At 36.8% G+C, this 27135-nt stretch overlaps 4 protein-coding genes across 12 annotated transcripts in view; all 4 read left to right on the forward strand.

Annotated features, from left to right (window-relative positions):
* The first annotated feature begins 1398 nt into the window (after positions 1 to 1398).
* Positions 1399 to 9868, forward strand: manba (mannosidase, beta A, lysosomal). 2 transcript variants are annotated; one of them, XM_084391953.1, is made up of 17 exons: positions 1399 to 1773; positions 1878 to 1972; positions 2107 to 2212; positions 2333 to 2506; positions 2961 to 3084; positions 3218 to 3384; positions 3508 to 3612; positions 3699 to 3850; positions 3975 to 4092; positions 4174 to 4260; positions 5025 to 5192; positions 5274 to 5492; positions 6611 to 6775; positions 7045 to 7189; positions 7339 to 7484; positions 8709 to 8969; positions 9176 to 9868. In XM_084391953.1, the coding sequence occupies exons 1-17, from the start codon at positions 1555 to 1557 to the stop codon at positions 9404 to 9406; spliced, it is 2682 nt and encodes an 893-aa protein (XP_084248079.1). In that variant the 5' UTR covers positions 1399 to 1554; the 3' UTR covers positions 9407 to 9868. The 2 variants fall into 2 exon arrangements, with proteins under 2 accessions (XP_084248079.1, XP_084248080.1); XM_084391954.1 differs by lacking the exons at positions 1399 to 1773; positions 1878 to 1972; positions 2107 to 2212 and having other exon boundaries at positions 2367 to 2506; positions 2812 to 3084; positions 3975 to 4260.
* A 222-nt stretch (positions 9869 to 10090) lies between these two features.
* slc39a8 (solute carrier family 39 member 8) lies at positions 10091 to 15703 on the forward strand. Its single transcript, XM_084391955.1, has 8 exons — positions 10091 to 10568; positions 11492 to 11666; positions 12298 to 12467; positions 12601 to 12723; positions 12811 to 12987; positions 13750 to 13954; positions 14047 to 14231; positions 15166 to 15703. The coding sequence occupies exons 1-8, from the start codon at positions 10419 to 10421 to the stop codon at positions 15313 to 15315; spliced, it is 1335 nt and encodes a 444-aa protein (XP_084248081.1). The 5' UTR covers positions 10091 to 10418; the 3' UTR covers positions 15316 to 15703.
* Positions 15704 to 17554: 1851 nt separating this feature from the next.
* LOC311279303 (putative N-acetyltransferase camello) lies at positions 17555 to 19718 on the forward strand. Of its 3 annotated transcripts, XM_084390689.1 has the most exons (3): positions 17571 to 17675; positions 17856 to 17928; positions 18207 to 19718. In XM_084390689.1, the coding sequence occupies exon 3, from the start codon at positions 18210 to 18212 to the stop codon at positions 18876 to 18878; it is 669 nt and encodes a 222-aa protein (XP_084246815.1). In that variant the 5' UTR covers positions 17571 to 17675; positions 17856 to 17928; positions 18207 to 18209; the 3' UTR covers positions 18879 to 19718. The 3 variants fall into 3 exon arrangements, with proteins under 3 accessions (XP_084246816.1, XP_084246815.1, XP_084246814.1); XM_084390690.1 differs by lacking the exon at positions 17856 to 17928 and having other exon boundaries at positions 17555 to 17675; XM_084390688.1 differs by lacking the exon at positions 17571 to 17675 and having other exon boundaries at positions 17694 to 17928.
* A 1796-nt stretch (positions 19719 to 21514) lies between these two features.
* dctn1b (dynactin 1b) overlaps positions 21515 to 27135 on the forward strand; it is a 32024-nt gene continuing 26403 nt past the window's right edge. For 3 of the 6 annotated variants that reach the window (XM_084390684.1, XM_084390685.1, XM_084390687.1), the window contains exon 1: positions 26931 to 27080. In XM_084390684.1, the coding sequence (XP_084246810.1) occupies positions 27048 to 27080 (33 nt within the window). In that variant the 5' untranslated portion in view covers positions 26931 to 27047. Of the gene's footprint in view, positions 21601 to 26646; positions 27081 to 27135 lie in introns of those variants that run through there. The other 3 variants (XM_084390683.1, XM_084390682.1, XM_084390686.1) reach the window with 2 other exon arrangements.

Genomic DNA, 27135 nt, shown 5'->3' on the forward strand with positions numbered 1-27135 from the left:
TTTCACTATTTGTATTTAAATTAATGTAGACGAATGTGTTTTTCCACATGAAAGTGGCTATGGTTTATCACTTGAAGGGTCATGAATCATTCAGAATTAAAAGCAACTGCTGATTTAGTGTTCTTGATGAGGATTGGTATGGACAAAAATAATTTTTATATTTATCTTGGATGCCAAGAAATTTAGTATTGTAAGATATAAAAAATAATCTTAATTGTCTTTCATTTTTGCAAGCCAGTGATATAATTCAGAAATATTTTATAATGAAACGTGCTCTTAAATGAGCGATTTTTAGACTGCATTTCTATTGGTGTTTCGTTACTGAACGAATTGGTGTTTTTGAAGATATTTAAGTGATTGAATCTTTTCACTTCCTCTGACAGACTCATATTTTTTGTTGTAAAGCGTTTTGTGAATGCTTTTTCACCTTCAAATACACAAAAAACCCACTTACTGGTGTAACGATGTAAGTAGCAACAAGAACACCTGAACCGATAATTGAATGAATATTGTGAATGGATTTAGGATTCTTGTTATACAAAAATGAACCAAAATCCAAACCACGTAGCAGTGCAGGCATAATAAAAAACCCTCATAATTTCACTTCGAAAATATATATAAATATGTATATGTATTTTTTATACACTTTTACAACCACATACCTTTAACTTAAAGGTATAGTTCACCCAAAAAAATGTTTCACCCTTATGTCGTTCCAATCCTGCAAGACTTTCGTTCATTTTCGGAACACAAAAGAAGATCTTTTTGATGAAATCTGAGAACTTTGTCCATTCTTTGGCTGCTATGCACTGCCACTTTGATGTAAGTATGATGATGATGAACACTGCTAAAAGCTGAGCCACTTTCATGATGCCTAAAACCCAGGGTTGGCACAAACTAAACTGAAACATACCTGGCTATCCACCTAAACCAGATTCATGGAATAGGCCCCAGTTGTGGTAAAGGGAAGCTCAAGCATGTTCGCTTGGTGTGCGAGAACCAATGAGGTTCATTCTCGTATTATGCAGCACATTTGAGCTTTTGCAAGAACCAATGAGGTTTGTTCTCGCGGTTCGGTTGAGCTTTTGTTTATGTTTGCTGATCAATGTTTAAATGTGAATAAAAGCCTAAATTCAATCTGTTCAGAAAATTTGGACTAAACCGCAAATGGATTAGTTTTACGATCTCTTTATGAACTTTTTGAAGCGTCAAATTGGTAGTTGCGGATCTGCCAATGGAGAGAAAGAAAGCTCTCAGATTTCATCAAAAAGATCTTCATTTGGGTTCCGATGATGAACGAATGCGGATTTGAAACGACATGAGGGTGAGTTATTAATGACAGATTGTTCATTTTTGGGTGAACTATCCCTTTAAACGCTACCGGATGTTTTTACTTTCACGTGAGAGAGCAGCTGATCGTCCTTGTGCTTTTGATTTCAACCGGGAAGTGCAGCAGAAAACACCAAGAGGGTGGTGTGTTTATGACTTTACGTCCCGTGGTTCAGCAACGTAATGATGACTTTGGTAGTGTACATTTTGCCATGATCAATAGACATGAATCATGCGGTATGGTCTTTTGCGTGCTTTTACCTTTCAGAGGCCCTTTTTCTTGACACAGCATTTGCGTCTGAAGTGAAAAGTCCCAGTCTGGGAGTTGATATCATCTCTCTGAACGGGAAATGGCAGTTGCTGAACTCAAACTCGTCTGTTTCTCTCAGTGCCGAGGTACCAGGATGTGTTCATACTGCTCTGCAGCGTCAGGGATTCATCTCGGTACATTCAGACAGACACATTTACATTGTTTCACTCAAAGTCAGTATTACGATTCCAAACACTGTGAAATGAATGTTCATAAAAACTTTATTCTGTGTCAACAGGATCCATATTATAGGTTTAATGACCTGGCCTACAGATGGATTTCACTTGACAACTGGACTTACACTACATCATTCTCAGTACCTACTCATGTTAGGCAAGTCAGAAAACCTCCAGGTTCAACTAAACCCGCCCTCTGATTTGTACCATACACCTAGAGTTAGAATGTCAAGAATACTATAATTATGGTTATATTTAGACAAGACCACAAACACTACATGCTCTTTACAGAGAGAAAGAGAAAGCCGTCCTGGTGTTTGAAGGAGTCGACACAATCTCTACCATTTCACTCAATGGAGTCACCATCGGAAAGACAGACAACATGTTTCGCAGATATGTAAATGAATAACTAACTATTTGTTTTTACAATTGTTCTTTGTATGTTTATAGACTCTATAATAATAATGGCTTACCTTAAAAAATGCTTTATAATAAATAAATCATATTTTTTCTTCAGGATTTTGATGTTACTGGATTGCTCAAGGATCAAGAGAATATTCTTCAAGTGTGGATTATGTCAGCTGTGACATATGCATCTCAGAAGAGTCTTGCCCACACTGAATACAGGGTACCACCTGATTGTCCTCCTCCTGTACAGAAAGGAGAGTGTCATGTTAACTTTATCCGAAAGGTAAGAACCATGTCACATTCACAAACACAAATGGACCATTACAGTATGTACCATGTGATACATTTACATAATGCTACCTGCTGGATAGTTTGACTCATCCTCAAACAAAAGCACTTATAAGGCCAGGAAGAGTTTATAGCTATGTCAATGATTTATTTTTTTTCACTGCAAAGAAAAAACATTACATGGAGTAATTGAAGAATCAGTGGTTAAAATGTATTCTTCACACATTATACACACAACCTTTTGTTGAGTTCTTACCATTTTTCCAACGACTGCTTCCTGAACTGTGCTGATTGATGCAGGTCGGGTATATGGACATATAGTTTTAGCCGTGATGCAGAGAAATGACACGACAGTTATAACATCACATCTGAAATGTGAGATTGTAATATCTTTTTTTGTTACTGATTTCCTGATTGTGATTAAGTTTTTGGTCTTTTGGTGTTTTGAGGCTCAAAGCTCATTTAGCTGGGACTGGGGTCCATCTTTCCCCACTCTGGGCATCTGGAAGGGAGTTCAGCTGGAAGTCTTCAACACTTTAAGGGTTCTAAGTTTTACCACAGTTCCAAAATATGGTACACACATATTTGCATATGAATGAGAAGGGGTTTTAAACATTAATATAATAGCAAAACAAATCAACATAGAAAATTCCCTCTTTTCCCCCATATTCTTCTCCATATGATTTCTGTCTTTCCCTGTATCCAGACTCTGCACATTCAAGCTGGAATGTTGAAGTGGAATTGTTCTTCAACGTTGTTGTTGCATCTAAGGGTCTTGTCCTTCTGTCCATACCGTTATTACATTCAGAGGAATTTCAACTGTCTCTTACACCTGGGCAGAGTAGAAAGTCCTTTGTCTTCCAGGTCAACCAGGTAAAATCAGTTCTAGTTTGCTTGATGATGACCATCATATGTCATATCATCCCTTATTCCTCATTTCAGAGGTAATATCACACTTGCATATATGATGATGATAAATAATGTCTTCACTTCAAGAGTGTCAGTTTGTGGTGGCCATTTGGACATGGAGAGCAGCCTCTCTATGACCTGAAGATGGATATCAACTTAGAGGGTGGAGAGACATTTAATGCACAGCGAAAGGTAACATCTTTCACTGTTCTTCTCATTTTCGAAGTCTTGCTTCAGTTTGCATCGTTTCACTCTTGCGTTATGGTGTTCTGTTTCAGGTTGCTTTCCGCACAGTGGAGTTGATCCAGGAGCCCATACCCTCCTCCCCTGGCCTCAGCTTCTACTTCAGGATTAATGGGAAACCAATTTTCCTGAAAGGTTCAAACTGGATTCCTGTACATGCATTTCAGGACCAGGTTACCACTGACATGTGAGAAGATTAACAGCCTAACTACACTAAAACAAACTGGTTCAGTGACCAGATGAATTCTATTTAATGTGGAATCACTTTCAAACTTTAACCGTCTTGTCATGTTTCTGGATTGGCATTTCAGGATCACGATCCTGCTCCAGTCTGCACAGAAGGCGAATATGAATGCTTTAAGAGTCTGGGGTGGTGGAGTTTATGAGCAAGGCATCTTCTACAGCCTGTGTGATATGTATGGAATCATGGTAAGCTTGTCATTTGAAATCCTCCACCTGCGACATGATTTAAATGCAATTGATTTGGTTATTTGTTTGCCCTTATGTCAGATTTGGCAGGACTTCATGTTTGCCTGTGCGCTGTACCCTACAGAGAAGGATTTTATACAGACAGTGAGGGAGGAGGTCACGCAGCAGGTTTGCATACGCAGTACTCTCATAAATTCTGTGTTCACCTCAAATAAATGACCAATAAAAGGGCCAATGACCTATAAGAGTGTTTGGAAAAACTTTAATAAAATTTTTTAAGAAAAGTTCAAATGGAATGATTCTAAAATATCATAATACAATATATTTTCCTTATATCTTGAATACATTTGAGTGTACACGCCTTAATCTTTCTTTTTAAAAAGTTTCTGGTGTGTAGCACCACATGACATTTTACAACCTGAGGTAACCTTGCATTTTCAAAGAGTCTTGACATAGTCATGAAGGTCTTGTTAACTAAAACTAAAACTAAAATTATAAAAAAATAAAAAAAATTATAACATTTAAAAATGTTAAATAAAAATAAATCTGAAACTACATAAAATATGAACATTTATTTATTATATAAATAAAAAAATAAGTTAAACTTAGAAATGTTGCCTTGTCAAGTAACTGAAATGAAATACTTTGTAACGTAATAATTTGAAGTACTAAAATGACTGACTAAAACTCTGAAATAAATAAATATAAATTAAAGGTAAATTAGAAATATTTATTCTAATAGATAGCATGACAGCTTGATTGTTATTCCCTTCAAAAATCTATAAAAATTTAATTTAGTTCAGGAGTTTAAAAGAAACTCATCGTAGAAGAAATTCTTAATGCTCGTCATAGAAGAGGTTTATCATAAATTAGCCTTAAATTAGACCTACCAGTCATTGTTTGTACTTTTATGGACATTTATTGTTGTTCAGGTGCGACGGTTGAAATCGCACCCCTCTGTGGTCATCTGGAGCGGGAACAATGAGAATGAAGCTGCCATAGCAACTGACTGGTTCAACATACCTGTTGCTGAGCGCCCACTGTACGTGAAAGATTATGTCAAACTGTATGTTGAGAACATCAGAGACATTGTGCTGCAGGTGAGACTGAGATACATGCACACAGACTTACATCAAAGTACTATCTTAAGTCTTATTAACGGATGATGTGCTTTAATTAAGGAGGACAGCACTCGTCCTTTTCTAGTGTCCAGCCCAACCAATGGGGTTGAGTCTGAGAAGGAAGGCTGGGTGGCTCAGGACCCCTATGACCCCCACTATGGAGACACTCACTATTATAGCTATTACAACGATTGCTGGGACTGGACTGCTTTCCCTCGCACACGCTTTGCCTCAGAGTATGGCTTCCAGTCCTGGCCTTCATTGTCCACACTTAGTAAGGTACTACACTTAATACAAGTGAGATGTAATACTGAGATTTTTAGAATGTGTAGTTTGGAACACCAAGTACCAAGTAGGGCCTGATTAATGTCACTAGTTTTATGCCAGTAGTGGCACCAAAATAAATTGCACAAGTAATGACTTTCTACCTTCAATTGTTTGGACAAACATAGTCCCACCCCAAACGCATGCCATTGGTTGAGCCAATTTCAACAGTTCATCAGAGCACATTATTCATAAGTGCAGTAAAAAATGACCTTCGTAATCTTTCATTGAAACCTTTGTACACTTTAGAATATTTTTTAAAAAGAATAGGCGTACTTATGGAAATAATATACTTAAAAAGTATATACTTTAAGTGCAAACTGAATATTATGTTTTCAGACAATTGCATGTTAATTGGAATTAAATGAAAATATATTATAGCTTAAATTTATATAAAATGCCAGTAGCTTAACTTTAGAGTGCCACCCCCCCCCCCCCCCCCCCCCCAGTTAAAGATGTAAGTACATCTGTATATGTAATTTCAGTAATTACTTACAATTACTACTAATTACCTTTTTTAATTCTATTGTTTTTGAAATATGGTTATTATACATGAATGTAATTTCTATTGAAACTTGTGTCATGTATTTAAATATATTTGTAATCACACATTTGAATTGAAGTTGCAATGTAGTACATTTAAAATATATTAACTTTTAAATATCAAATTTCCCAATACGGTTAAAATTATAATAAAGTTCATGTACATGTTTTTTTATACAAAATAAGTGTATTTATTTAACACACAACAAAAGATTACTTAACATGATGATTTCAAATGTACAGTAAAACCTTTAATTTGACATTATTACAAAGTGCAATTTTTAAGTGTACTTGAGTGTGTTAAGAAACATAGTCAGGCAAATGTACTCTTTAAGTACACTAAAATGCCCCTTTATTTCATAAATATATTATCTGCAAGTACAGTTTTTTTATTTTTATTTAATGTACTTATAAGATTTGAAGTACACTAGAAGTGCACATTTAATAAAATTAAGCGCACTTCATTTTTAACAAGGGAATGAACCTGAAAAACAAGCCCTCTTATTTTTCAACTTCTCCCCTCCAACCAGGTTTCAGTGTCTGCAGACTGGGATTTCAGCAGCAATTTCTCATCTCATCGGCAGCATCATGAAGATGGAAACCAGCAGATGCTAAAGCAAGCAGAACTACATTACATTCTCCCCAACAGCACAGACCCAGTGCAGAAATACAGAGACACTATTTACATCACTCAGGTGAACATTCTATAAATGCACTACAAGTTTTGCCATCTCAGCAATAAATGACATTTTAAAATACAATTTAAATTGTAATAACATTTCACAATTTTACTGTTTCACTGCATTTTTGATCAAATAAATGCAGCTTTGGTGAGACTTTTTTCAAAAACATTAAAAAAAAATCTTACAGACCCCAAACTTTTGTACAGTAATGTACAGTATATGTCAAATGTATTTTTTTTTTTTTGACATGTGCCTGATATCACTCTCTTTGGTTTTAACAGGTAATGCAGGCACAGTGTGTGAAGATTCAAACAGAATTCTACCGCCGCAGCCGCAGTGACATTGTCGAAGGCAAAGGTCATACAATGGGCACTCTTTACTGGCAGCTCAATGATATCTGGCAGGGGCCATCCTGGTCCTCTGTAGGTAAATGAATAACGACGATTGCTGTTCATCACTATATAGAGGAAAGCCTTCTTGTTTATTAAACGTAATTTTAATGGGAATTTATTTGTTAATGTGAGCGTACAAAGTTAAAGTATGCTTCTTGACTGGGAAATCTCTCGCACATTCAGAGTTTGGTGGTAAATGGAAAATGCTGCACTACTGGGCTACAGATTTTTATGCTCCTATACTGTCAATGGGGGTTGAGGATAAGGGAGACCTGCTGATGTATGCCGTTTCTGACAGTCACTCTGAGCAGCACAATGTCAAAGCCAAGGTAGGAGAACAGTGCTTTGTGGTTATTTTACAATATCATTGAAACAAAATTGTGACATATTAATTTATACTTGCAATATAGTCTGGATAACTCTGGAGCAGAGTTAACACCTTTTTTTTTTTTTACGATCCAGTGTTAAGGGGCGTTCACACTACACTTTTCTTTCCATTGACTTCCATTTATACGCATGTGAATGCATCAGACCAGAAACGCAAGCTTGTGTAAAAAGTTTTGCATTTTTGCTGCATTTCTAAGTTCAAGTTTGGTGAACTCTGACCTGCGAATTCGCATTACGTGAAGACGTGTGACCAGCAGAAGATTGATACCTCACGTCACGGTGTGACCTCTTGTTTGAATTAAAAGAATGCATATTTTTGCAGTAAAGAGTAGATTGTCTATTTTTACATTTTGAATTTATTACTATTTGTTATATGTTGAATTCAGCGTGATATGAGTGTGACATCATTTCACGACTGTTACAGTGTCCGTGTAAATTTCGTGTGCTAAGTCCAGTGTGACCGCGGCTTAGAATGTTATGTCTCAGTGCTTCGCAACCGATACCCAATGGCGTGCCTCATATTCGTCGTAAAAACACAGTGTGATGTATAAACAGTTGATTCAGCGTTTGAAAGGAAAATTTGTTGAGTGGTGATGGAAAACGTGTCAACTGGAGTGGAGACCAGAGCAGAGAGACCAGAAAGTCCATTCAGGAAAAACTTGATTGTACAGTCAGCAATTTATAATATGAGGATGTGCAATGCTACAGCCCTTATGTAAACATATTGCATGCTGAATTCATCCAGTCAATGACATTGATAAGATGTCAATGAATAAGAACGTTTACCCAGGGTTTAGGAATGTACAGAGTGAAACCTCGGTTTATATTTAACCAGGATTAATCTGTTAATTAATTGTTAACCTCATGATTGTTAATTATGAGCAGTGTGAAATGTGAAGCAAGAAAACCCAGGATTCTTTTTACCAAGGGTTTGGGATGACCCAGGGTTAACTATTTCAAGTGTGAAAAACCCTATACTTCATCCTTGAGTTTTAAGAAAGTAAAATAGTAAATCATTCGTATTTCTAAAATAGCATGTTTCCAGTTCTTTGTTTTGGGCAAACCACATCTAGTACTAAAAGGCTTACTAGTGCTATAGCGTAAACATGCTTTTATTTTTGTCATATTTGTCATGTTCTATGTACTGTATGTTTATGTTTACACAGGTGAAATTATACAGCTGGAGCAGCTTTGATGCTGTGTGTTCTTTAGAGTCTAATGTGACTACAATAAAAGCAGGAGGGAGCACCCTTGTGTTTCAGCGTCCTATATCTGCTCTCCTGACGCAATGTGGGAACTGCACACGGCGCTCCTGCATCGTCACCTTTCATCTCAGTAGCCCGGAAGGTCAAATGATCAGCCCTCACAATCACATCTTCCTCAGCTCTCCACGACATGCAGAAGGTTTGCAGAAACCCAACATCACGGTGAGAGAGCCACATTCTCAACACAGACCGTTTATTAATGCACTCACTTCAGCTAATGCACTAATTTGCCACATTGCTAAAATGGGTTTCTTTACAAACAGAGGCGTTACTGAAAGTAAATGACATCTGGTGCTTTTTCTTAGGAAACAAATCCCTCAAATGACTGACAGGTTGTTGTTTTTTGTGTGTGTGTTTGTGTATTGCAGTTTACTGTAAAGGATGCTGGAATTATGCAGAACTTTGTCGTGACTTTGTATAGCTCCTTTCCTGCTGTGTATGTTTGGCTGGATGTAGATGACATTCCTGGTGGCTTTAATGTCAATGGCTTCCTGATGCTGTCTAAAAACTCCAGAGTTACTTTTGGAGCATGGAGACCCACCACTGCCAAAGAAATCACTGCAAATCTTCATATCACGTCTCTCAGAGATGTCTACTGATTTTATGATGCATCTAGTTGTCTGACTGACAGCTTCTTTACAATCTTCTAGACAAATGAAATTCATAAAGATATTGCGGGGCCCTTGTTAAATACTACTTAAATGTTTTGGTAACAATTTACAACAAGGTTCTATTTGTTAACATTAGTTACCTGCATTAGTGATTAATTGTAATGTTAATTTCAACATTTACATTATTAAAATCAAAAGTTGTATCTGTTAATATTATTTCATTGATTTGAGCTTACATGACAATGAATAGTTATTTTTTACTATTAATAAATACTATAACAAATGTATTGCTCATTGTTCATTTTTGTTAATGAATTAACTAATGAAACCTTATTGTAAAGTGTTTCCTTCTTTACTTTTAACGTCATTGTTTCTAACAATATAAAAACAAAGTGCATAGTTCATTTTTGTGGAATACTTGAATCGATTGAAATAAATGGGTTGCAATAATATAGTGTGTGTGTGTGTGTACATTTCTATTTTTACTTAAAACACAGTCATGGTTGATCAGTAAAATAGGCTTCATTGAGAAATGTGTGCAAATATTGGGATTCTTTTCAGTGGTTGTAACTTCCTTCTACCATGAGATTGCAGACCTGAACACGTTGCAAGAGAGTCTGGAAAATGGTAAACAAAGACTTCATTGACACAGGGAGCGAGTGAGGGCCGCTCGCAGGCTGGTAGAAGCAGTGTTTGGGCAGCAGTTGCTGTTCTGTGACCCTCAGTGCAGAGGAGCTCTGACGAGGAATGGAAGAAGGCGTGTCAGGTGTGTGTTCCACTATCTCTGATTGCCTCTGATTAGTAAAGCTGAAGAAATATTTGTTACTCCCACGTCCACGAGATTGCAAATCATTTCTGAAAAGGAAATGAAAGAATTGGGATTCTCCTTTATTAACCTGCTGCTTCTGTTATTAGCTATTGTCTGGTTTCCCTCCGTCTTGGCCATCGACTGCATTAAACTTGCTCTCGGTAATATTATTCATATCGAAAGGAAATAAATATGGAGGAAAGTTTTCTTCGAAATGTTTTGCGGTTCTACAGTGAAGAAAACTCGCTGTCCACGGGGAACCTGGAGAACTTTCTGCACCTCATTACCAGCCGCCGCGCGGCGTCTGTCGATGATGACGCCAATCCGCTGAAGAACATAGAGGTGAGAGTGAGTCCCATCTTAGACATTTACCTCTTCATTTCACTGGTTCTGCTACGTTTTCCCCCCATTATAATATAACAAGACAAGCGCAATTTTTTTTTGCCATACAATACATTTTTACTAGAACAAGCAACACAAGTGAAAAGGAGTAGTAAATGGAATATTTTAGATGAATCAAAACGTGTTTAGTTGTCACCTGTTTGAGTGCATCTTCTGCTACCATTGTGATTTAGTACCTGACAGCATAGGCTGGTCGGGTTTGTTGGAGAGCATCAGCCCGAATGGACAGTTTACTTTTTAATATGGAATGATTAAGCTAAGAAAATTATTTTGAGTTTGTTGAAGAAGAGTACAAGGCCTCTCATTTCTGCTTGTTTTTTATTTTTTTAACTTTTATTTTTTTTCTTCTTTTTTTTTTTGGTTTTGAAAACTGAAAATCAGAATAAAAACATTTAAAAATATATTTATTAGAATGTTGTAAAATATAGCATCCATTTAATAGCATCCAAAGAGTATGACAATGAAGAAAAGAACATTGATAAGCAAATACAATTAGGCTATATGTATAATGTTTAACTTTGGGATAATTAATTATCTGTTAAGCCCTATTTTATGTAATTTATTTATTTCAGTAGAACATTTATTTATTTATCTATTTATTTATACATTATTATAATTATTATATTATATTCTCAATGAAAGTAGGGGTTCCCTGTTTCTATAGAGGTTGAAAACCCTCAATAAATGATCTGAAACTCCATGATTGTTTTGAATGATTTTCAGATATGGAATTGTCACCAAATCATTACTAAACTTTGCATATCAGACTTTATACTTGTTTATCTGGCGTTGCTAACTAGTAATAGTAGCTACTTAGAATGAGACCTGTTTTGTCTTATGTCCTTTTGTTCTTTTCTTGGTAGTGCTCATCTTTGTCAGAGCTGTTGTCTGTCTTTGGATTGGGTAATGCTTCTGTGGTCAGTCTCAATGATCTGGAGATGATGTGTCCAGCTATTCTCAATCAGGTCCTGCTCCCTGCCTGTCCTTACACCTTCCCCTCAAACCATAATGAATCTGCTTCTTTACCTGATAATAAAGGTGAGTCTGATTACCACAAACCCCTTCAGTTTAGTGAACAAGTTTTAAGCAATGAGGAAATATGCGATATGAGAAAATAGTCTGATATCATCCGTTGGGAGTTACAGATTGATTTTGTAGTGTTTATTGTGAGATTAAAGTGTATAGTACAGTACGTTTTCTTGTCTGTGGTTTTTAACTTTTTTGTTTGTGAATCATGATGGTTAAAGTTAATATTCTTATCACATACATCTGATCACATGCAATGCAAAGATTATTTTAGAGAGGAAATAGGATTTCCATGACCCATCATCACATTATTGATTCACTCAATGTGAATCGGACCTTATTTTGTTAAAGGATTTGAACTTTACAGCATCAGTTTCTCATTTCACATTCAGAAAAAAAGGCTTTGTCTGATCCCATTTCATATGGTAATGATGTCCTCACTAATAGATTGTACAAGAGATAGTATTTTACCAATAGATAAATAATTCACTTCCCTCTTCAGGTTTCCGTATTGGGATGCAGTAAAGTAGAACAAGTACAATTGTTTTTTCTCACTTCTTGAATTGACCTGATGAAAATATTTTCAGCATGCCTTAATATGTGTGTAAATTCATTCCTCAACTCTTTTTCCTCCTTCCTGTAGTTTGGGGTTATGGGTTCCTGGCTGTGACCGTGATAAACTTGGCAGCTCTGATGGGTTTATTTCTGGTGCCTTTGACGAAAAAAACATATTTTCCGAAAGTCTTGACGTACTTTATTGGACTGGCCATTGGGACACTGTTTTCAAATGCTGTACTGCAACTTATCCCAGAGGTAAGAATGAGTAACAGTGAGATTATGATGATATATGACCAATACAATGGCTTACAAAGGTTACAAAAACAGTCATAAAACAATTACTCATAATCTTCAAGCATGCTGTCCTAATTCACTACTTTTTTGCCAGGCCCTTGGCTTAGATCCCAGAGATGATAACTATGTGCTCGACGTAGTTGGTATTTTTGGCGGATTTTACATTTTGTTCTTCACTGAACGAGTTTTAAAGATAGTACTGAAAGCAGATACAGAGGTAAGAGCTTAGACGTGTTTGGACGTTGTTCACTGGAACAGATTGAGCTGGTTTCTGGCCTAACCCAATGGTTCACCTCCCCTGCAGCTCGGACACAGTCATTTCCCTCCACTGCAGTCATCTGATGTCACCATCTCCACCTTCAGCAATGACATCGTCATAAGCAACATCAGCGGTGACATCATTACAAACGACACTAATCTTGAAATGAACTCTATTAATGAAAAGTCCAACAATTCAAGTGAGAGTCCAGCTGTTGAACAGGTAACAGAAAATTCATACATTTATAATTATAACATGCATAATTAACTTGTACTGTGATGAAAATCCTTTACCTAATTGGGTGATTCTGGCCAAAATGATTTGCCTTTCTAATTGCTTGTAAATCTCTCATCATGCTATATTATCACCAAATATTGGATTCAATCTTTAGTTAGCTTGTTTTCATTTCAGGTTTTGTATTTCTTTTTTGGTCGGTCATTTTTTTTAGTCCAGTGCGATAACATTAACTAGCATTTTCAGGAAAAAGAAAATCCTCTCCAGGTCAAAATGATGAGGGTTAAACAAAAATAAACATGTACAATTATAAATCATTATTGCTACACTAGTATTTCCCTGTTAGTGCTTGGAGATGTTTACCAGATTCTCCAGATAATGCACATGATTTTCTGATGCTGTAGAAGTACAACAAATATTAGACTATAAAGATTATTGATTTACAGAAGCACATTATTGATCTGGCAAGCAGACATGCTCACATAGAGTTTTTGCATTTAAAAAGTGAGGACAGTGGAATGAAAAAAACAGCACTGGCCAAATACGCCCATGAAAACGCAGCGTCCCACGCATGACGCATTGCTCCAAAATGCAATTCCAAGTTTAGATATGAACTTGCTATTTTGAGAAAAAAAAAGTCAGAATTGTTAGATAAAAAGTCGCAAAACACGTTCTGTGTGAATAGCTTCTAAGTATGTATTTTGTGTGAATGGCCTCTAACAAAGTCTATTTTGTGTTACTTTTGTTCAGGGTGCTTGCGCTTTGCTAGCTTGTCGCTGGCTTAAAGGCGATGGAATGTCTAATATAAAGACTGTGGCGTGGATGATCACTGTCAGTGACGCCGTACATAACTTCATAGACGGTCTGGCCATCGGAGCGTCTTTCACAGTCTCTCTACTCACCGGCTTTAGCACCTCTATTGCCATCTTCTGTGAAGAGTTTCCTCATGAGCTGGGTAAAACACAGGCATAGATACCTATCATCAAAAGATCATTTCAATTAGAATTTTTAAGTCTCTCTTTTCATTTTCTTCCTGTCTCTCTGTAGGTGATTTTGTGATTCTGTTGAACTCGGGCATGAGTGTTGGTCAGGCTCTGTGTTTTAACTTGCTGTCATCGATGAGCTGTTATCTGGGTCTTGCATTAGGGATCCTGCTGGGCAGGAGTTTTGCTCCAAATGCTATCTTTGCTATTGCTGGAGGAATGTTCCTCTACATCTCCCTTGCAGACATGGTGAGACATCGTACTTCTAACTGTGGAAAATGTTCAAATGAATTACAATAATGACTGCCCGACTGTACATCATCCCACTTATTAAAACTCAGCATAAAACATGGCCATGAAATATTGATTTGAATTGAAATCATTTTATAATCTTACCCACAACTACAATATACAAAACAGCTTGGCTGCGTCTGAAATTGCATACTTGATTACTTCACAAAAGTATGTTCTTTATAGTATACGTGTGTAGTATGAATGTACTCTGGGCGGTACTACATTTGTCATGTTGTCATTATCATGTGACCTACACTTAATGTCACTCGCATCGCTTCACTGCCATTCACAAATCCTCTCCCGTGGCCTCATGTGATAGTAAAGTGTCCATCAAATGCACACTTCAGAATCTCGCCAGAAGTAGTAGGTCATCCGGGTACTTATTGTCTAACCTTTTATGAGTACTGTGAATTCAGACATGCTTCTTTTGTCACATACTGCTTTTCGCTTACTATATAGTAGGGAAGTATGCGATTTCGGAAGCAGCCCTGGAGTCAGGACAAATCGGGTCCTCCCTTGAAATCGGGTGTCCACTAGGACCAAACTCAAAGAACTTTTAATGGGAACTCTCTTTAGTGCCTATTTACATTTCCTACAAAATCACGTCATGATATATATAGTTTGAACTGTTATAATGACCATTAAATGTCAGTTTTAGTTCACTTAAGTACTACCATAACATACACATACCTGATTAGCCTTATAACTTAGCTTACACTGCAACAATATTATGGTGATATTAATACTAAAGTCCTCTGAGATCATTTTCACTACAGACAATAACTGAAATGCAAGATGGTGCCAAACAGTGTTAAAAATTGCCCAAAAATGCTCTGATTGATCAGAATCAAGTATTCCATAAAGTCTAATCGCAGTGTTGTTTTTCCAGTTCCCAGAGATGAACAGTATCATGGCAGCACACACCAAAGGCTATCGAGGAAGGGTCGTGTTCTTCCTGATCCAAAATGCTGGGCTGCTCACCGGATTCACTATAATTCTGCTTATTACCCTGTTTGCTGGAGATATCAATCTGGGGTAGAAAGAAAGAATCAAATGAAAACGAAGCAAAACAAAGAACAATTGTTTTCAGTGCCAGAAACCAAAAACTTGAAACAGTTTGGTTGTTTTGGTTGTGTATTAGACTTGTACTGTATGTGCTGTTGGGACAAATGTAACACAATCTTCCTGGAAGACATGATTTTTGTAGTATTGTTTAAAGAGATTTTTTTTGTCGATGTGAGTGTTAAGTGTCTGATGTGAGCTGGCAACAATACCCCGCTGTGTGTGGAGGAATTCCTCAGTGGCAGTGGCAGCCTAGCACAGGGTATCTGAGCAGCTTTGTAGTCCAAATGCCAATGCTGCAGCACCTTTTGACTGAGACTCTGTATCATGTTAATCACAGTCTTTAACTAAAGGATATGAAGGGGAAGATTGTTGATGTTTGTCTTTTCTACAGCTTGTTTCATTAGGGGAAAAGTGGTTATCTATGTATTTAAACCTTGTTTCCATCTACTGCATGTGTATGAGTTTGAACAGGGGCTTTCAAACGGGGTTCTGGGGTGGAAAATTTATTTAGCAAATTATATTTTAAATATAAAAATTGTGTCAAAAAAGTTTAGCTGTTAACACAAAGGACATATTTTTTCCAGATAATATTTCAATATTTTTGATATATTCATATATTACTGTTTATATAATATGTGTGTACACACACACACAAATATATGTATACGTATATAATATATACGGTATAAGTATAAATATATGTGTGTGTATGTATACAAAAGGGTTTGACAATCATTTAAATAGAACAATAGTGTGCTGAAAGTAAAACTAATTGATACAGATCACAAAATCAAGAATTAATTTGTCACTCACGATTAAAGACCAAATGTGATTGGGCTTTTTCTGTTACTGACCCCACATTGTGGAATGACTTTCCATTATATATTAGATGGTCTTTCTTATTCTAAGATCCATTTTTATTATTTGGCTTTTTATATTATTTAAGATATAAAGTGATGTTGTGTGTTACTAATATATTTTCTTATTATTGTACTATATGTTGGCTCAAAAAAACAAAAAAAAAACAACAGTTTGCATCAATCAGTTATGACAACTTCAAAAGAAATTATGTTCAACCAACAAATTAAGTTGAGTTAGAGGAACTTAATTTGTAACATTAACACAAATCTTTGAGTTGATTACTTTAAAAAAATCCATCTAAAGCCCTGGAACTAATTAATCTTATTTATTTCAGGTAAAATCCACAGCTATCATAGCACACTTATTTAGCATGTATATTTAATGAAGAAATAAGATATAACTTGTCGCTGACATTGGTATTATCGTTGCTTATTGAATCAATAGTGTTTATATTCATGAATCCTCAGCACAATGGTAACCACAAAAACCTCACCAGAACAGAAACTTTGAAATGTCAAACATAACAGCAATAAACACTAACAGGTCTTTCATTTCACTAAAAAACTAATAATTTTTTCTTGAGATGCGATTTTTACCATTAAAAAGTATCATTTGAAATATACAAATATACTTTTTTGTAAAACTTTAAATTTGAGAGCAATTCAGATTTTTGTTTTGTTTTTATCTATTCATATCTCCCATATTTTTGTGTGTCCAGTAAATGGCGCTGTGTTCATATTATAAGAGACTGCAGACTTTCGACGATGTCATCTAGTGAATTTGTGAATGATTTAAAAAATGGATAAGGTGTTTTATATTTGACAGGCCTACACAATCGGGTTTTGATTACAAAACGAACCAAGACGTGCTAAATCACACTGACTGAACACTGGCTCGAAAATTTCCATTTATTTAATTGGACTTTTAATCAAAACCTATAAGAAAGAAAGGACAGTAATTAATTAGTGGAAGGGTAATTACAGGGATAGTTAACCCACAAAGTGAAAATTTTGAAAAGTGAAAAGGTAACTAAACAGTTGTTAGACCCTAATGACTGTATGGGGAAAAAAAATACTATGAAAGTCAATGTAAACCATCGTTTGGTTACTGCCATTCTTCAAAATATCTTCTTTTGTGTTCAACAGAAGAAATAAATTAATACAGGTATAAGGTGAGTAAATGATGACAGAATTAAACATTTTGGGTAAACTGTCCCTTTAATTACCCTTCCACTGCCTCAATGCATGTCTTCCATATGCATCGTACCCATGATCGTACCAGAGAATGTCTATCGTACTTATAATTCCTTCTCTCCCGTAGATGGCGGTAGTGCTGCTCCCCCCTCAAGTCCCCATCGAAAGAGAAGAAGAAGAACCGTTGGAACAAAGTAAAGCGTTAGTACGTCACGGATACTGTCTATGGTCACGGGACTTGTGCACAGAGCCTATTTCTGTAGGATCATTTACAGTACAGGTATGTCTATATTATTTCTATAAAAAAGACGAAAATCCAGAAGGAATGTCATTTTCGTTTCCCGTAATTGAACTGCATGTTGTTACAGTTAAAATTAATTGTAATTGACATTGTAAATCTCTCTGAACACTTCCGTAAACACACAAATGCCTTATATATTTCTTCACTGGCTGCCGACAGTCATCGAGTAAAGGTCAATAACCTGGAAATCTCGTCTTATCAGGATCAAGGCATTCTTTTGATCGAGCGATTTGTGAGTAACGTTATCTGTGCCACTATACTGTGTCTTATGATTTTGATACAAAATACAAACATTTAAGGCTGGAAAAGTGAGATTAAATGCTGTTTTTTTTAATGTTTTTTAATATAAAAAAATTCTTGAATTATTTATCAATTATCGATATCTAGATCACATGTGGATGTGAAATGTTGTTCACTTACAAGACAAGATTATAATAAGACAGGTGTAATAGGATTTGATATACCCAGTCTTAAGCTTTCTGTGTTATTATTATTATTATTGATTTGAAGGTCATGGCTGAGGTGCAGTTTCGTCGCTACCGAGAAGAAGATCATGAAGAAGTAAAGGAGGTTTTTACTGTTGGAATGAGTGAGCACATCCCAGCTTCCTGCATGCACGTTCTCAAACAGCCCCTAGCGCAGATGTTTCTGGGATGTGTGTTTTGCGCTTTACTGACCAGCTCAAAGTCCATCCTTTTGCCTGTGCTAGCAGTCACGCTGCTTTTGGCCGCAGGCCGTCAGTGTGTATGTTACATGTTCACCAACTACATTCAGACTTCCCTTGATCAAGATCTCAACCACATTCAGCAGACCTACCTGGATCCACCCAACGCCTGCTTCTGGGTGGCTGAGAGTCAAGGTCGTGTTGTGGGTACAGTAGCGTGTTTACCTGCAGAGAAAGATGAGAACTTCCTGGAACTCAAGCGGATGTCGGTTAAAAAGAGTCACCGTGGACAAGGCATTGCCAAAGCGCTGTGCCGTATGGTGGCAGACTTCGCTCGCGAACGAGGTTATCTAGGAGTGATGCTTCACACCTCTGTGGTCCAGACAGATGCACAGAAGCTCTATGAGCACATGGGCTACCAGAAGGTCAGTGAATTTAATGCTCCAGATGTGATTGCCAAGCTGATTAATTTCACATTGATAGAGTACCAACTCATCATAAAACACCATCACAACTGAGACTGAGATCTGCAGTTTCACTAAGACCAGCATTTTATTGATGAACAGGGTTTTTAACACTGGTTCAGACCACTAAAGAAGCACACCACAATCAGCATTTGTCTATTTCTTAATCATTAAAAAGGGAATTCTTCTTTTATAAGAAACTGTTTATATAGGGGGAAAATCAATTTCTTATATGAGTTCAAATTATTGTTTTAAAAATCTGAATAGATGCAAAACACGTTGTCCAGATCTTGTCTAAGCATCATTAATGCACCTGTGTCAATGAATGAGAATGAATATTTGAACATTCGGATGTGTACTTGTGTCTTTGAGAGAGCTTGTGTTTCTTAAGATAATTTCAATTTATTTGTACTGTGCATAGCCTGTTCTCTTCTATGGAAGAAAACAAAAAACAGTGCAGTTTTCTATAAATTTAAGTATATGTATTTGGTCAATGAGAGGCATGAGATGTAAATGCCTTGAAACTGACAGATACTGTTCAACAGAAGCTGCGTGCAATGCTAATGATGTCACATTTCCATCGACGTAGCATTGATGTTGATTACAATGGCAGCGAGAATGTGAAAATTACATATCTGTATTAATAGTTTATGCTTATTAACAAAATATCATAATCATCTCAAATATTATCAGATGACCTATATAGTTGACTTTTTACTCTTTTGTATTTTCAATTTATGAAAGAATGGAAAAACTGTGATTGTCCTGTGACTGAATGATTAAATGACTGTAAACATGCAATGCAACATTAATTTGGATAAAGTGATTTGTTCTATTGAGACCAAATGTAATTTGTTATAACAACATAAATCAATAAAAACTTTTTGAAATGTACTGTGTTTTAACATTTTTATTTGAAATGTCAGTAATGCATAGAACAGCTATTTTCAGTAGAATTTATCATCCTGACCTGATTTTTATTTAGGTTTGATGAGCAACCCAAAGATCATGTGATTTCTTCGAGGAAGTTTTACCCCCAATCGTCTGAAATGAACAAAGCACGGAGCTCAAATGTTTAATTGTACATCTTATGTTATCCTATAATAACCGTTTTAATTGAATCAGCAACATTTTTGGACAACATTTTGCATAGATGCCATCTATTTGTAATTGCACCTATAACGTCTGGTCGCTTTTACGTCTGATAGGTCGGATCTATGAATGGAGAAGCTTAACTAGTACTCATGGCATTTACATACTCTAGGCTACTTGACAAAAAGTTGTGCTTTGTCATGCATTTAGGGTGATTTAAAAAAAGCTAATACCTTTTTAAAACCTTCACAGACTGATAAGGCACATGCCTTTATTGTAATATTTTGTCTTTGTCTTTTCAACTGATCTCAGTCCTAAAGTCTAGATGTTGTGGTATCAGATCCGTGAGTCTTGGGATGCAGATTACTCAGCTGTGAGGACCTTATACTCCACTGGGTTCAGAGAGCATGTTGGAACTGTGTATCTTCTGTCCCGGAAGCAGCCATGGACTCAAGCTGTGCTGTGTGGAGTCTTCCTTCTCATCTATATCCTCTCCAGCTCATTTCTAACCTGCATTATGGGTGTCTGTAGGGTTATGCTTGCTGGTGGGATGGCAGTACAGTATATTTTTGAGCTGGGTATTCTGCTTGGGCTCAGTGAGGATCTGTTGGACATCAGGAACTCCTACGCAGATTGACAACAGGAGCTGCTTTTGGGTGGCAGAACTAAAAGGGTCTATTGTCGGGACTGTGGGCATTTTGCCCTGTGTGGAGGAGACAGGTGAAAAGGATCTCTGTAAAAAGGGAGTTTCGGGGTCGTGGCCTTGCAAAAGCTCTTTGTAAAACAGCCCTGTTGATGTGGATAAGAGGCTGGTGCTTTTCACCTCTATGGTCCAAACTGATGCGCATAAGCCGTATGACAGCATTGGGTTTAAAAAGGGAGTTTGCGTGGCCATCACTTCCTGCCAGGTTGATCAATTTCATGGTGTTTAAATATGCACACAGCAGGACTGGTGGTTTCATGTCATGCTAAAATAAGAAAAGAAAAGTTGTATTCATATCTGTCAAGATCTCTTTGGTGGAAAAAAACATTTGCCTAAAATGTTTAATTTGATATCAAATAAGCATAATTTTGGAAAAAATAAATAAAAAATAATTCACAAAACAGCAGAATCTGTTTAATTATAAAGATAAATTACAAGAACACAGTGCACGTTGATATCCCATTATTTATCAAATTTAAGCATTAGAGGCACAAATCCCACGTGTCTGATAAATCATCTAACTTAAAATGAATCATTAAGTCCAAGGCTCATTAAACCCTGTTACCCATACAGGATATCAACAATAGCTTTACTCCCAAATTTATTTAAACTAAATTAACTACAAACCAATATTAACTTAATATAGTAAATGTAATAAATTGAAACCCTGTTGCCTTTCTAGCGTTTTTATATTTGTCGGGATTTTAAACTGTATTTATATGTCCTTATGTTCAAGCAATTTCTTTCACTGAGCCTGTTTAAAAAAAAAAAGCGAATGTCATTTTAATGGATTTTCGACCGTGTGAATGAGCTTCAGACCCTATTTTGTACCTTTTGTCGAGGTAAGTGCCAAAACTCCCATTCGAAGCACTGGCTTCCCGCTGTGTGTGACGTAGCGCTCCTCAGGAAGTAGCTGTCACATCCACATTGTACGGGAATAGACACAACACGCTTAGTAAGAACAGCACCAAAAACATCACGGTAAGTTCAAATGCATGGTTTGAAATAAAGAACATGAAAGAACCGTTTAATGGCCACACATCCTACATCTGTTTTTGCGATTGTAACTACTAATCATTCTCAGTTGAGGGATGTAGCGGCTGTAGTAGCCTATATAAATAGGCGGTGGCTGATCGATGGAAGAAGTGATGGGCTGCTGGCGATGCTTTCAACCTACCATTCAATTTACTGTTGTTACTATTCGCTGTTACAGCTTTTACGTAAATTACAATTAAGATTGTAGTATTCTGTAATATTGATTTATTTGTTTGTTTGTCTATTAATGGGGGAGGGAACAGACGGACCAGGCAAGTTCTTGATCAGTTTATCATGACTGCACCGCACAGAAAATAAGCCAAGTGTACGCAATCACACTGCTTTCATACTTATTTTATACAATAGTTTCAATAAATTTCATTACAAATAGTCATTAAGAGAATCTTAAGAGAACTATTTAAGACATGATATAATCTATGTAGCCTACAATTGATATAATAATACTATTTATTTGTGAAATGTATACACCTTTATGAATAAATGTGTGTGTGTGTGTGTGTGTGTGTATATAGCCTATATAAATATATTATACATACACACTGTATAATTGTATAATTACGACAATTAGTTTATTTATTAATCATCAAAGTATTGTAAATCTCCATACACATTATAATAATACCATGCACAGTCATGTTAATACATGACATTTATGTTCTTATCAGACACATTCTTACAATAAAATGTTCCAGAAAGTCTCATGCCATTGTTAAGGGATAATTAAAGGGATAGTTCACGCAAAAATGAAAATTCTCTCATCATTTACTCACCTGAATGCTGGTAACCAAAAAGTTGACGGTAGGCATTGACTTCCATAGTATGGAAAAAAAATACTGGGGCAGTCAATTGCTATACCGTCAACTGTATTATTCAAAATATATTCTTTTGTCTTCAACAGAATAAAGAAACTCATACAGGTTTAGAACAACTTGAGGCAAGGCAAGTTTATTTATATAGCACATTTCATACACTATGGCAATTCAAAGTGCTTTACAGAAAGGAATTAAAATAATCACAAAATAAAAGCTAGGAAAATTATAATAGTTATAAAAGAAATTAAAAGAGATATACAGTATGATACAGTTATAAAATGAATTAAAAGAGTAAAAAGATGATACATGGATGAACTTCTCATACGGCAAAACACCGGTGTATCATATTTTTCACAACTCACAGGGTGAGAATTGAAATTTTTTGATGAACTATCCCTTTAAGCTAAAATAGTATTATATATACTATATTATATATAATATATTGTTATTCTTTATATCCTCTCTGTCCCTATGTAGTGTATCTTCTGCTTTTCCTATCAATCAAACCTCATTCCCACCCCTGCTTATAGAGTGCAACAGTGCCTGCCCACTTTTTCGTTGGTTTGAGAAGTATTTTTTCTATTAATTTTCCCCACATGGATTTTAAAAAGTTTGCAATAAAGCATTATAAGCCATGAACCAACCAGCTACAATGTGAATCACAACATTACAAACATTTATTTGAAGCAAAAAATATTTGAAAATTGGACAAAAAGACAAAGGTACAAGACTGCGTACTTAACGGCTTTAATGAGGGAAAGAACTACAATCCCATAAAGCATTGCGAATGGCATAATCAGATTAAAAACGATGATGGAATATAAAACTATTCATTTTTGATCATATATATATTTAGAAAGAATATATTTGAACCTTACCTGATTAACTTGAGTATGTCATTTGCGGTGCTTCATGAGAGTGCAGCATTTGTAGTGTGATTTGTTCCCCACCACTCCCTGATTTGTGGAATTGTCTGTACAGCATCATGGGTAATGTAGTTTTTCACCAGGAATTCCACTGTTAAACTTTTTTTTTTAAACAAGTTGAAATAATGTGAACAGATGGTTTTAACAAAAGCATATACCATTGACTGACTCACAGTAGCTGTCTTTAAATGTAGTTAAGTTTTTGTTATAAATCAATTTCCCCATGGAGAAACAATTAGTTTTTACTTGCAGAACTCGACTGTTGCACTCAATTCCTATAACCTGATAGAGCACTGTCTGTCACTGATACAGATGAGAGGCTCTGTTTCATAGAGTGGTCAGAGAAGAGAAGCTCTCATTGTGTGATTTATGCATTGTTTGCATGTCTCCAATTGTTGTTTGGACTCACAATTGCTTACTGGTTTTTGTGAGCACAATGTTTTCAGCTGTGCACCTGTCCCTTCTAACTGTATAACATGTTGCGAACATCAGCATTTGCTTTCTGTGCAGAATGTGTAACACAGAAATAAGCCCACAGGGATTCAGTGCAGTGGTCGTTCATAAAGAACATTAATCCTGTCAGTGTGCGTTTGTGTGTTGTTTGTCAGTCTGCTGAGGTTGTGCACACCTCTCCTGACTGAACTCACTCTTCTGTGTTTGGCTTTATATCGGATGCTGGCTGCCTGCGTCACATTTGAATAGGACTGGAGAGGAACAGAGAGGCTGAATAGAGAGCCGGTCTTAAAGAGACCTGCTGCCTTAAACAGTCTTATTTGCTAAGTGTGTGAACAGTTGTGTGTGAATGGATTCCATAGTAGAGAACCATAGTAGAAAAGAGTGCCGTTAAAGCCAGTGATCACCTCCGTACAAAGTCGCGCATGACCTTTAGTAATCCAGTGATTAATATGTAAGGGATAATGTACCGTCAGCTAGTCATTATCACAAAATAAATCCCAATAGAGTAATCAGGACTCTTGCATCACTCTGAAGGAGCTTATTTTGCATGAATGAAGTACATTATCCTAGGTTTTACATTGTTACTTACCAAATAAATAAACCGACATAAATATTTATTTAAGTTTAAATTATTCAGTCTGTCGTGGCGCCCACGACGTGACGAGACTCTTGACGTTGCGGCCATGACGGCTGGAGACTCTGGCGTGGCGGCCATGATGTCTGGAGACTCTGGCGTGGCGGCCATGACGGCTGGAGACTCTGGTGTGGCGGCCATGACGGCTGGAGACTCTGGCGTGGCGGCCATGACGGCTGGAGACTCTGGCGTGGCGGCCATGACGGCTGGAGACTCCGGTGTGGCGGCCATGACGGCTGGAGACTCTGGCGTGGCGGCCATGACGGCTGGAGACTCTGGCGTGGCGGCCGTGGCGGCCATGACGGCTGGGTCCCAGCTGTGAATCTCAATGAATCTCCCTCGAGGATCATAAATGGAAAAAGGAATCCTGATTTTAAAGGGTTAGTTCACCCAAAAAATCTTTCATTAATAACTCACCCTCATGTCGTTCCAAATCCGTAAGACTTTCGTTCATCTTCGGAACACAAATGAAGATATTTTTAATGAAATCTGAGAGATTTATGTCCCTCTATTGACAGCCGACACAACTTCCACTTTCAAGGCTCAGAAAGGTAGTAAAGACATCAGAAAAGTAATCCATGTGACTCATTTACACTGTACATTTACATTTATGCATTTGGCAGACGCTTTTATCCAAAGCGACTTACATTGCATTTCAAGGTACACATTAACATTCTTATCAATTCTTGCTTTCCCTGGGAATCAAACCCATGATGCTCCAGTGATTTAACCAAAAAATTTTATGAAGCAACACGAGTGCTTTGTGCAAAAAACATTATTTATAAAATGTCATGAGAGCACTACGACGCATGCGTGTTGTGTTGACGTGAGAGGAGACATTGCATGCGTGTTAGAGATAAATATTTTGCAAATGAGGTAAATAATTTTTTGCACAAACAAAGCAATCGTGTTGCTTCATAGAATTGGGGTTAAACCACTGGAGTCACATGGATTACTTTCATGATTGGGGCTTAGAAGTGGTAGTTGCGTAGGTTGTCAATAGAGGGACAGGGAATTCTCAGATTTCATTAAAAAGATCTTCATTTGAGTTCCAAAGATGAACGAATATCTTACGGGTTTGGAACGACATGAGGGTAAGTAATTAATGACAGAATTAAAAATTTTGGGTGAACTATCCCTTTAACTGGTCATTGAGTCTAGCATAATAAAAGGAAATCAAAGCAATGTCATGGTAGTGAGTCTGATGAGCAAGGTCCAAAACCTCACTAGAATGGTCCTCGAGGGAACAATCATCCTGAGTAAGGAGGGGGAGGTATTTTGCTGCTAGATCCATACTAATGGTTGGTTGGTCGTTCTGTCACGGGTGTAGCAGGGACAAGGAGAGGTGAGGATTTTTAGCAAGCAGTCTTTTTTCAAGAACACATAACACAAAGGTAGTCCAAACCAGGAGCCGATGGCAATAATCCAAACAAGATAACATAGGCAATACAGGAGACTCATCAGCTTTACATTGAGGTATAAAGACAACAACCGACAACTACAGACTGAACCACAAGGGTATAAATATACTATAATAGTAACAAGATAATGAGGAACAGGTGTGTGTGATGAGTAACCATAGAGACTGACAAGGCCAAGGGTAACTATAGAAACAAGGTACTACAGAAATTAAACACATGAAAACCAGACACAGTAAGACTATATATAAGACTATTATAATAAAATAAAAGTCCTAGAATAAAAGAAGCAGGGGAATGGTGAACCTTGTATTTTACAACACTTTTTAAATAGCTGCACCAGTGTTATTTTAGTATCATTTATATAGTATTTAATAATTTTTTGAATTAGCATTTATTCAGTTGTCATTTTAATTTTAGTTTGTCAGTTTGTCTTTTTTAAATATTTTATTTAGCTTTCTTTATTATTTTAGATTTAGTTTTAGTTATCAATAAGAACACTACACTGTAAATCATACACTATAAATAATAACTTTGGTCATCCTCTGTTATTAGGCCTTATTGTAAAGTATGTAAATGTGAGAAGACCGGTGGAATGGGTTCTCTGTTTTTTGATCACTCAAAAGAGTACATTTACATATTAAATATGTAAGTTTGATCATTATTCGGTGTCGGAGGGCTTTAGGACCCAGTTCTGCCTCTTTTGCTCTCCTGCAGAAGGCAGCACAGACATTAGCGCAGTTGCACTGCTCTCACACACTCACCTAGCAGCACAGATCAGTCAGCCAGACTTACACACACACACCTACCATTCTAACTCAGTTTAATGCCGGGATCATTCTGACATTTCACATGCTAGCTGGTTCATCTGAGCTCAGACATCCAGCAGGACCTCCACTGGTGTCTCTCCTGTGTCCTCTCTGGGGTTCAGTCTGTGTCTCTGCTGGAGCTGAACCAAACCCTCTCAGACACTCATCGTATGGACAAAGGTTTGAGTGATGAGAGTTAGGTGGAGATAGAAAGGCAGACAGAGAGATAGGGAGACAGTGGGTTGGGGGATTGAATAGACTGCGCTGGTTGCTGAAGCAAGGCAAGGAACCGTTGTCAACAGCGACGCAGGAGCAGCATGTCTCAGATGAAAAGATACCCTTACAGCAGGGTGAGTGACATACAGTGGACACTCTTTTTGTCACACACACATACTGTCTGTCTGC

Source organism: Rutilus rutilus, assembly GCF_951802725.1.
Source record: "Rutilus rutilus genome assembly, chromosome: 20".
NCBI classification, from domain to species: Eukaryota; Metazoa; Chordata; class Actinopteri; order Cypriniformes; family Leuciscidae; genus Rutilus; species Rutilus rutilus.

Excerpts from the sequence above, each read along its gene's own strand:
- LOC311279303 (XM_084390688.1), top strand. The coding sequence starts at position 17,752 with ATGTTGTTACAGTTAAAATTAATTGTAATTGACATTGTAAATCTCTCT. Across the intron at positions 17,929-18,206 it reads TTCTTTTGATCGAGCGATTT|GTCATGGCTGAGGTGCAGTT; the intron begins GTGAGTAACGTT and ends ATTGATTTGAAG.
- manba (XM_084391953.1), top strand. The coding sequence starts at position 1,555 with ATGAATCATGCGGTATGGTCTTTTGCGTGCTTTTACCTTTCAGAGGCC. Across the intron at positions 2,213-2,332 it reads ACAACATGTTTCGCAGATAT|GATTTTGATGTTACTGGATT; the intron begins GTAAATGAATAA and ends TTTTTTCTTCAG. Across the intron at positions 3,613-3,698 it reads CATTTAATGCACAGCGAAAG|GTTGCTTTCCGCACAGTGGA; the intron begins GTAACATCTTTC and ends GTTCTGTTTCAG.
- slc39a8 (XM_084391955.1), top strand. The coding sequence starts at position 10,419 with ATGGAGGAAAGTTTTCTTCGAAATGTTTTGCGGTTCTACAGTGAAGAA. Across the intron at positions 12,724-12,810 it reads TACTGAAAGCAGATACAGAG|CTCGGACACAGTCATTTCCC; the intron begins GTAAGAGCTTAG and ends CCTCCCCTGCAG. Across the intron at positions 13,955-14,046 it reads AGAGTTTCCTCATGAGCTGG|GTGATTTTGTGATTCTGTTG; the intron begins GTAAAACACAGG and ends GTCTCTCTGTAG.